General features: G+C 35.4%; 1 protein-coding gene across 1 annotated transcript; it reads right to left on the bottom strand.

The window, feature by feature from the left end:
• Nucleotides 1-365: 365 nt before the first annotated feature.
• LOC137943736 (auxin-responsive protein SAUR65-like) lies at nt 366-734 on the bottom strand. The gene has a single exon (XM_068789175.1). It carries the CDS (start codon nt 732-734, stop codon nt 366-368), a length of 369 nt encoding a protein of 122 aa, XP_068645276.1.
• Nucleotides 735-11,207: the final 10,473 nt, after the last annotated feature.

An 11,207-nucleotide genomic window follows, 5' to 3' on the forward strand; every position in this document is an offset into this window, starting at 1 on the left:
AGAGACACAGAATTCATTCAGCTGTAACTTTCCTCATGTCGACTCATTTAGGAGACACATCCATGTGCTGGTAAGTCCCTTAGTGGATTGATGACAGTTGGGTAAGTCTACCAGATTATGGAAACGTTGGGCATAGCTCTAGAAAACAGTTTGGGCATATCCATGTGCTGGTAGGGTAGCAGGCATTCATGCTTCTGTCCCATTAGATTTCAGAGTGTCTAGTAAAAGTAATGAAAAAGAAAGCTAGAGACGTATTTGAGACATGAAGACTAAAGACAGATATGAAAAATGAACTTCTGTGTGTATCAAAATTGTGTCGATCATGTACAACTGACGATAAAAAAATTACATCCCTGGTCATTCTTTTAGTAACTGTAGAGAGGTATTTGATGAGCGCGGTGCTCCGACTGATGTAAGGATGATATTGAGCACCTACTACTGAAAATTGTCAACAGTAAAGCCTTCTCTGTGTCTTTGGATGGACGCCTTCTAATAAATGAGAGGACATAATCCAGGAAGTCCGCGTTGCATGGCACAGTGATGCGCCCATTTCCTGAGAGACCAAATTCATCTTCAGCCACTTTCAGCAACTCTTGGAAGATCGCATTGTTGAGATATGCCAATGGAACCTCAAAGCGGTTTTGATCTGCAGTGTACACCACAAAATGACCTTTTCCTGAGATTGCCCTCTCACCATTCCTCGCCTTTGATACAAAACGCTTGGGACTAAACATGGCTGCTGATGAGGGATTTTGGTTGCTGGATGGAGGGGAAAGCTGAAGGCTGATCTTGGATAGCAAGAGGCCAGTGGTTGTGCTGATTCCCGATGCAGTCAAAGACTTTTATACATGGAAAGGAAAGGGGCGAGTATCAATTCTGTAATTTTCCTATGTTGGGCGGTTGAGAATGCACAACCATGTGCTGGTAGGGTACAGTATGCCGTACCCAGTGAGAGTGCTGAAAACAGAGGTAGCAGGCTCTCATGCTTCTGTCCCCTTAGATTTCAGAGTGTCTAGTGAAAGTAATGGAAGAGAAAGCAAGATTTTGACTGGCTACGGCATGCCATAACAGTGATTGTAAGAATTCCACACGATAAGCTGGGTCCAGTAAAATGTGGATGTTGTTGAAGCCATGATTGTAGGGCAGCCAACCATGGCAATAAGGAAGAGAATAAGCAACTCACATGATGGATGGGTCCATAACAACAAGATGTATTTGAATGCATGTTTTGTATTGGTCGGCACAGATTTAGCGATGTCCATCGATAAACTTGTCATGATCCTGAAACATGATATGTAGAAGACTTTGTAGCAGACTAACCAAATGGAGACAAAACTTTAATTGGGGACTCAACATCGTCACATTAAAATCCGGGTTCAATCGCCAGAATAAAGATGGCCATTCAAGATGCATACCCTTGGAATTGGTACATTAACAAAACGTTGAAGTGATCGGTTTGGTAGTAGTTCTTGGAAGATTGCATTATTGACACAAGTCATTGGAACCATAAAACGCTTTTTGTTAGCTGCATAGACCTCAAACTGACTATTGTCACCTTTTGATCTTTTAGCTGCACTTGAGTTTGTATCTTGAACACTCGTATGTTACTAGATTTTGCTCTGCCCCCACAAAATTGATTCTTTTGCCCATTCCTAGTCTTTTCAAACTAACCATATGGGACTCAACATCACTAACGCTGGGTAATTTGCAAGTTGCTTTGATATGAAGGGACAAGGCTTAATCACTCCATGATGTGTTCATTAAAGGTATACAATATCTTGCTTGGGTTATCTTTCAAGTTTTGTGTTTTTGTTACTAGGTCGTGTATCTTACACATAGTTAACTTCGAAAAAATTTTGGTCTCCCAAACAAAGTTATACTTGGTCAAATTTATTAAATTCTATGTTTATAGTCTCCCCTGGTATTTTTATTTTTTTAAATAAGGTCACTTTGGATTTATGACCATTGCATACTCGCCAACTTCCGGTTAAAGTTGATTTTCTCTAGTATTTCTTCAATCTTTATCTTGTATTTTCATCACTTCAAAGCAATGCCTAGACCCACTACCTAAAAAGTATAGGAGTGTGCCCAATAACCATCTCGAGTCAAGTATTTTATTCTTTACCGAAGAAGTGATTTGTGTTTGAGCTACCCTTAAAAAATGTGTAGTCTCTTTATTGTGACCTAAAGTTGGGCCGTTTTTCCGCCTTAAATTTTGAGCGGAGTGTGTTTCACACTACGATCATTTTAGCTGGTAGTTGGAGCTTTGGCATGTAGCTAGAGTGATTTTCTTATTCCATATAGTATTTTTTCCTTGCAAAGTGTCTATGTCATTTTTATCCCCAACTTAAAGAGGAGAAGAAGAACAACAAACACAAGAAAGAGGTACTTTATTCCACATATGGTGGTAATTTTTATGTGACCAGAATATTCATGAAAATGGGAGATTAAAAGAGGAAGAATTTTGCATCTATGAAAATTATTTTCAGCAAAAGAAGATTGAAGACCAAAAATCTATTTTCCTGCAGGCTGAAGTTATGAATTGAAGATCGAGGGGGAGTGTCAAAGAGCAGGTAAGAACGAGTCTCACATGACTCACACAACAAGAAGTCTCATAGAGCCATAATTATTATGGTGGAATCTTATAGGAGTCTCACAAGAGGAGATCTCACAGAAGAGTCTGAGTTAAAAGTGTTTTAGTTCAGTTAGTCTTTTATTTATGTTCATTTGTTTAACTGTTCTAGCCCTTATCTTTTAGAGTTTATTATTGGGTATAAGAGGGACAAGGGTAGTTTAAATGTAATTGGTTTCTACTTGTTTCATCTATTATAAATAGCGGCACATTGTAATCAAATTACAACAAATTAGTGAAGTATTTATTTTTTCTAGAAAGTCAACAGCTCCATATACCAATAAAAATGGCCATAGTCTGAAACGCGCTCCGCTCAATTTTAAAGGTAGAAAAATGGCCCAAATTAGGGCACAACAAAGAGACTGTTGAGTTTTTACGGCTAGGTCAAACACAAATCACTTCTTTGGTGAAGAATTAAAAGACTTACCAGTGCTGGATATTGGGCACACTCCTATATTTTTTATGTAGCAAGGCTAGGTATTGCTCTAAAGTTATAAAAAGACAAGATAAAAAAACTGAAGAAATACTAGAGCAAAACAACTTTAAACCAAATGAAGCTTTTATGCAACACTCATACTTCCAAAAGGACCTAGAATGTGAACTTTAAAAATACTTGGGAAGACTATAATGGTAGAAATAAAATAACTTAAAATTTTCTACAAAGTATGACTTTTGTTGGGTGACCACAATTTTTTGAACTTGACAATGAGGAAGAAACACAATCAAGTAACCAAAATAAACAAAAAAAAATTAAAAACAAAATCAAAGCAGGACACCGATACTTTGATCGAGCACATCCTGGAATGACTAAGATTGACCAAAAATATTTGATTACAAGAATTTTTTTTCTAAAAAACAAAGAGACTAGGAGGAAAGGAAACTTAATTCGCGTTAATGCAAGGAGCGTCAATAGAAGAGAAAATAGGAAAAATAGTGATTTTCGATAGAACTAACCTTTAATACTTATGATATCGATATCTCAAGTAACATAGCGCATAATTACAAACAATTTGTATCTAAAGAAACTAGACTCAAAGATCTTTAGTTTGATACCTAAATTGACATCGAAATCTTCAATCGTTATTTATTATGACCACTCAATTTTCTTCATTATGCCGCATGACCCTAACTGACTCCAATGAGCATATCACCTTACTTATAGATCTGACTGAAATCAAAGTTACTCCTTCATTATCTAGACTTTAGTATCTTTCATTCAAGAATAATTTTCCTTCAATGAAATATTCTACTTTTGAATGAAATAATCTGATAGATTTAATACTCGGAAATTTTATCAAACTGAGTACTCTTTCTTCTTTGGCGATAATGACCTTTGACTCTTCTAATATTGATATCCCCCTCTAGAAAATTCGGATTGAGAATTGGCTTGATAGGTTACAAAATAGACTTAAAAATACTTTTTTTTTTACATATAAATCTCTATATGAAGTCTAACTCTTGATGGCATAAAACGCCTAAAAAATTGAAGATTTTTTACTGTTGTATGTATCGCTCTCTCGATATCTAATCATTGTTGTTTCAAATATCGATTCGCTTTGTCGAAAAATATGATTGCCAAAATTAGATTTGATTTGGAAAGTAGACCAACAAATATTTCCAATTATAAATAATTTGATATAAGTAAAATTGATTATGGAAGAGAAGATTCCAAACAAACAACTTGTACTCGAATTGGGAAGAAATAAAAAGGTAGAACATGAATCTAAACTACTAGAGGCAATAAATCGGAAAGGAAAAGGATTATGTTATCTCTTGGGTAGATCGAGTCAACCCATAGAGTCCGCTCTGACACCCTGTTGATTTTTGGGAAAAGAAAAATACTTCACTGATTTGATTGTAAATTGTGTTCAATGAGCTTCAATTTATAATAGAAAAAATAAGAAGAATCAGATTACAGTTAAACTGCCCATGTCCCAGTTACACCCAAAGTCAAACACTACAAGAAGAGTCATAGAACAACGGAGCAACTAAACATACATAAAATACTAACATAGCTAAAACACCTTTAACTGAGATTCTTCTGTGAGATATCTTTCCATGAGAGTCATCTTAGTCTCCACCATATTAATTCTGGCTCAGTGAGACTTATTGTTATGAGAGTCATGTAAGACTCTTCCATACTGGCTCTTCTACAACTCCTGCGTGCTTCAAAGGTCATTGAAAGAGATCCTCCAGAGAGCACTGGTTCATTGAAAGAGATCCTGAAGACGAGCACTATCCTGTCCTCTTCTTCTCATAGACCTTTTCTCAACATGTTTTTGGATGTTTTTTTCGTGATTCAGGTTTAAGCACGGAAACATATGAGGCTAGTAACACTGGGATCATACTTGCTAAAATTTTCTCTTCTATGGCTGCCATCTTGTAGAACCACCCTTTAATCTAGAAATAGATTGGATGACAAGGATAAAGTGAGACTATGTGGGACTATGTGGGAGGAAAGCAATAAACAACTTCTAGGAGAAACATAAGGAAGATTAAATAGAAGGTAGAATAACTAAAAATTTTAGGGAAAAATAAAAAGGAAGGAGAAATATAGGAGTAAAGAATGGAGGAAGGCATTGTCTCTGTGGAAGACCACCACAACTCACAAAACATGCTCTGATGCTATGTTGAATATTTGGAAAGAGAAATAATTTATTGACTTGATTATATCAGAATAGAATGAGCCTTCATTTATGACTAAAGAAACAAGTAAAATTATATTAGAAACAAACTACCCATGTCCCATTTATACCCAAACTCAAACATGCGGAAAAAAAATGCTAAAAAGAATTAAACAACAGAACATCAATAGGATATTAACATAACTTAAACACCTTTCAATAAAACTCATTTGTGCGACCTCCAATTTTGAGACTCTTGTAAGACTCCACCATATTAATTTAGGCTCTATGAGACTTCTTGCTATGAGAGTCATGTAAGATTCTCCCATACAACTTCTTCAACACATAATATTGATACAAGAGTACATAACCAAGCTCAACATGAAGGCTCCATTTACATGGATGGGGTGGAAATCATATTTAATTATCCCGATCGAAATTATGACGGAGGATAAAATGTCAGTTTTCTCACATATAGAGTGGGAGTTTAGTGGCACTAGAGAATTGAAGATGGCATAACCCAGATACAAGAGATTATTTGGGTTGTATTGTCTAATTGGGAAGAGATAAAAAAAAATCTATTGTAAGCAATTTACCTCAATCCATGAACTTATACATATATCGAGGGTTTAATACATAATATGTATTTATCGTTACAACACATATGATGTCTAATGAACATAAGGAGTTTTCTTTTCACGAGGGAGTGACAGACGTTGATAGAGAACACAAGGCGCTATTTCTCGAATGGTTGAAAATGTAGTCTAGTTATATACTAATCCTAGTGTAATAAAAATATATGATAGCATTCTTGTCTATGATCGTTGTGATTGTAGCTGATTATATTTGTTTTTCCAATGCAGCTCAAGACATTAGAATAGCAATGATGTCTTGATAGACATAGCGATATTTATACCCTTGGTTTTGGCACCATCAAGCATCATAGTTACTCAAGTTGCATAATAAATGAAGTGTGGATCAATACTATGAAGCTAGAAGCATGCCGAAGAACTCTAAAAAGCAATGTTGTAGTAAAGGTTACTATGAAGATAATGATCTTGACTATGATGGGATGGTGACTAAGATAATAGAGTTGTGGTATTTGCTCAAAAATCTTGTGTATGTCCTCAAATGTAGATGGTTTGATGTACGTGTAACTAAAGACATGACACCAAGATGGATGAGTGGTTCAGTGTACATGAACCTATTTATAATAGAGGAAGGTGGTAGAGTCCAATAATAATAAAACTACCCTTGTCCCAATTACACCCAAACTCTAACACTTAAAGATAAGTCCTAGCATAATTAAATATCTCAATATTGATAAAAGACAAACATAAATCAAACTAGAACTCTTCTAGGTCGTGACGATAAGATAAAGATGCCTTTGTGAGTCCTTCTTGATCTTCCAACTTATGTGATAAGAATGCCAGCTCGTGGTAATCATGGTGGGTCCTACTTCTTATGAGCTTGGGCCCATCTTGTGGGCCTTCTTTATGGTAGGTCCTACTTCTTATGAGCTTGGGCCTATCTTGTGGGTCTTCTTTGGTCGTGTGGCCCATATTATAATGCTCTTAGATACGTGGGTTTTCCTTGGTTGTGTGGTTTTGGGCCCTATCTTCCAACACTATGGAAAAAAGATCCTCTGGAGTGGAGTAGCAATCTGAAATAGTGATTTTGAACCTCTATAAACATTCTGGTGCATTGGATGTGTTTTTAAATATATTTTTTAAACTTAGAAAACTGTAGTAAACCTATTAACACCCCAACCCTACCCCCTCAAGGTTTACTTGAACATAAAAATTTTAAGTGGTATCAAAGTGGTTATACTCTTCAAGCCTGGTTATATAAAAGGTCCAAAAATGATTGCTAGCACATCCTAACAAGCTTTTGCTACATGTATGTAAGTTACTAAGCCTCCAAGACTAACTACTCCCATAAATAAGTACAGAATGAAGCACTTCCTTCTTGGCTATGAATTTAACCTCTGAAAACTTACAATCCAAGGTCCTTATACTCCCATAAACTAGGAAGGAGAAAATGAAGTAGAAAAGTCACCTAGGGTGTACATGGTAGAAGAAAAAATGAAAGTTTCTCAAAGTATAAAGCTTTGAGCTTGTTGTTATGTTCTCTTAGTGCGACAATACACTCAAGACTAAAGGAAGCTTGTAGTACAAAAGAGGTATGGTACAAACTTGCAGTGACCTATGAAGGGACCTTTCAAGTAAAATAAGCAATGATCACATACTCAAAATGAGTATGAAAAATTTAAAATGAAGACAGCAGAGACCATAGAAAAATGAGCAAAACTTTAATGATATCCTAAGTAAACTAGCCTTGTTGGACACCACTTTCATTGATAAACAAAAAGTTAAGAAAATCCTTAAGAGTCTCCCCATGGAATGGATGCCAAAGGTAATAATCATAAATGAAACAATGGCAATAAAGCCAATTTCACTTGAGGTGCTTATGGGTAATCTTCTTTCTTATGAAATGAGCTTAAAAGAATTTGAAAAAATAAGATGAAAAAAAAGAAGGTACCAAATTCTCTTTTAGTAAATGAAACTGATGACCCTGATTATTGTTGGAAGATAAGCTCAGAGTAGTGGCATGATGTAAATTACTTTTGATTTTTGTCCATTTTTCTCCATCCTTAGTGTAAAGGGTAATAATGTAATTATTGACTCTCTGAAGGGGAGGATTTGGAAATCAATTAACCCAATTCTCCTTCCCTCCTCTCACACTCTCTTAGACGAACTCCCTCTCCTCTCTTTCTCCTCCTCTTCTTTCTTCTTCTCTGACTTGTTCTCTCTCTCTCTGACTCGTTACCTTCTTCTCTACTAACCTAGTTCCTTTACTATACTCTGCATGGGATCCTAAATCTTACATCGTATCAGAGCATTAGGGTTTAGGCTCCCAAAATTATGTTGCTGGATGAACCAAGCTCTTTGTCAAGTTCTTTTAGTAAAGGTGTGTTGTTGAACAAAGGTTCGATATTGAGTCTTTTTGGTTCATAAGAGATACGTTTTTTTCCTATATTTTTTTCTTGAGATAATTAATGTTATGGATCTTTGAAAATAGGATGGTTATTGATATGATTCATCCAGAATTGGTTTTTGAATCATCTCACCTTATGAATTAAGTTCTTGGCCAATTATTTTTAGTATGCCACACTCATGCTTCTTACGAAAAATAATTATTTTTTTATGAGTAATGCTTCTATGAAGCTTGGTTAAATATTTTTTTAGATCAAGGTATACTATCCTCTAGCTACGTCCATGCTTTGTGATCAAAGGTGATGCATATGTGTGTTATTTTTGTTTTTCAAAGATCGAAGGTATGGCAACAAGATGAGTTTTTGTTAGTTGAACTCAAGAAGGATTTGAGAATTGCCGCAAGTTTTTTTTCTGAGGAAGAAGATTTGGGTTTTTTCCTCATGTTGGAAGTCTTTCATGTTGAGATATTTTGTGGATTCTCTTCCCTAAAATAAATCAAAGAGGAAAACCTTATTTAAACACACCAGAAGGCACCTTTGTCTTTAGAAAGAAATTTTCCTCCATAAAAAATTGCTTGCCGAAAGGAGAGATTTTTTAAGCAAGGACTACTGCATTTTTTTGTCTATTCAAAGATATCACATATCAATTTAATCTCTGGAATATATTTCATAGTTTATTTGAGGAAATAAGGAAGTCAAAGATGTGACCTCTCATTGCTAGTTGGCACCAAGGTTATAGAAGAAAATTTTCTTTTTTGGGAGATACATAAGTTGCCCGAGATCTCTTGAGTTTTTTGGTATAATCTCACTTTCCTTTTTTATTTATTCCCTACCCTAAATAAATAAGGCAAGAAGAGAAGTCCAAGATTATGATTATTTTGGTACAAGTGATGTTTTTATTCAAGAGGAAAGTTTCCTTTATTTGAAAGAGGCTGATTTGGACAATGATTTGATTTCCTTTCTTAATTAAGAAACATATTAAATTTGTTTGACTGACATGGGCTGACACATGGACTAATTAACTCCTTAAATTAATTCATGATTAAGGAAGGAGATTGGCTGGATTCAGATTGCTTTTTCATCAATCTTTCTCCCTCGGCTTAAGGTATTGTAGGTTACCTTTAGATTTGATAGGTCCTTTAAGACTATTTCTTGTTTAAGAAAGGCATGAGATCTACCTTAAAAGATATGGGCCAGCATGTGGAATCTTTATTTGATGCATTATTGATGATGAATGTTAGTTAAGCTTGGGTTGGTTTTATTCTCTCGAGTCGGTTCATCTTTGGTTCGGGTTGGTGATTCTTCATTCGGTTTTAAGATGTGGTTGGTTTCCTCTCTCCCTTGTTGGGTTGATATTGTTCATAGAAAAATTGAATATTCCTTTATTGACGGCTGAAGGATATATGAATATGGGAATAAATTATAGAGGAGGCAAAGGAAGAGGTGGTAGAGCTAGTTCATATCATTCAAGGACTAATATCCAGGTGTGCGGTGACTACGGGAGATTGAATCGTCTAGTGGACACTTGTTGGAAGTTTCATGACAAGCTAAATTGGGTTAATTCCAATCAGTCCTTGGTTAATAACACTTGAAATATTAAAAGAAAACCCATGTGGCAAAAAAGAAAAAAAACTGTCTCAGATGATGATTTTGAACTATTACAAAGGATGAAGGCTTTGATGGTACCTACTTCTACATTTTCCTCCACTACTACTATTGCTACCACTATCCAAGGTATGACTTCTACCACTTCCTCCTCTTCATCTTGGATTATCGACTCAGGAATCTCCGAGCATCATACAGGTAATAAGAGTTTGTAACATTCTATGTCTCTATGCTTATTGGACAAGTTTGTTAGCATAACCGATGGAACTCAAACAAAATTTATTGGGAAGGGATACTCCTTTGCTATTCCCACACTTCAGTTAACTGATGTCTTATCTGTCAGTCATTTAACAAAAAAAATTAAATGTTCTATCACCTTCTCGCCTTCTTCTTTTGTTTTCTAGGATCAAGCAACGAAGCAAGTGATTGGTTGAGGCCATGAATAAGGAGTACTTTATTATTTAAACTTGTCTCCATTGACTAAAATTTCTACTTCTCTAACAGAGGCACAATTATGGCACAATAGATTCGGGAATCCATCAACATCATCACTCCAACACTTGTTCCCTTTCTTGAAAACTCTATCTTGTCTGAATTGTGAAGTGTGTCAGTTAAGCAAACACTAGAAGATTACATACTCTCCACTAGCAGAAATTAAAGGTGTTGCTCTTGTTTCCTTGGTTCATTCAGATGTACGGGTCCATTGAGTGTTTGAAATATCTCTCAAGTTAAGTATTTTATTAAATTTTTTTATGATTTTACTCAAGTTACATGGCTATTTTTATTTAAGGATAGGTCAAAATCCTTCCTATTTTTAAATCATTTCATACCATGGTTTCCACTCAATTTTTAAAAAAGATAAAAGTTCTTCATTCTAATAATACTAGAGAATACCTACCAGAGGAATTTCAATCTTTCTTTAAGGATAATGGCATCATAAACCAAACATCTCGTGCCTACACGTCTCAACAAAAAGGTGTACCAGAAAGGAAAAATCTACATCTCCTTGAGGTAGCTCGTGGCCTACTCTATTCCATGAATGTACTCTATTTTTACTGGCTTCATGTAATTATTACAACATATTTCCTTATTATTAAACTACCAACTTTGGTACTTGGTCATAAGTCTCCATATTCCTTGTTATTTCTAGATGGGGACCGTTTTGTCCTTCCTTGAAGGTCTTTGGTTGTACATGTTTTGTTCATGTCACATCCCCACAAAAGAGTAAGCAAGAACCGAGGGAAATTAAGTGTATTTTTTTTTGTTACTATCATACCCAAAAAGGATATGTTAGCTATAATCCTTCTCTTTGGAAGTTAATTGTCAGGGTTGTCATATTTTTTGAGGATAC

Source organism: Aristolochia californica, unplaced genomic scaffold (genome assembly GCF_029961685.1).
Source record: "Aristolochia californica isolate CCGP_79_NKW_82.1479 unplaced genomic scaffold, dmAriCali1.0.hap1 SCAF_11, whole genome shotgun sequence".
In the NCBI taxonomy this organism is placed as follows: domain Eukaryota; kingdom Viridiplantae; phylum Streptophyta; class Magnoliopsida; order Piperales; family Aristolochiaceae; genus Aristolochia; species Aristolochia californica.

Coding starts and splice junctions, on each gene's coding strand:
- LOC137943736 (XM_068789175.1), bottom strand. CDS start 734: ATGTTTAGTCCCAAGCGTTTTGTATCAAAGGCGAGGAATGGTGAGAGG.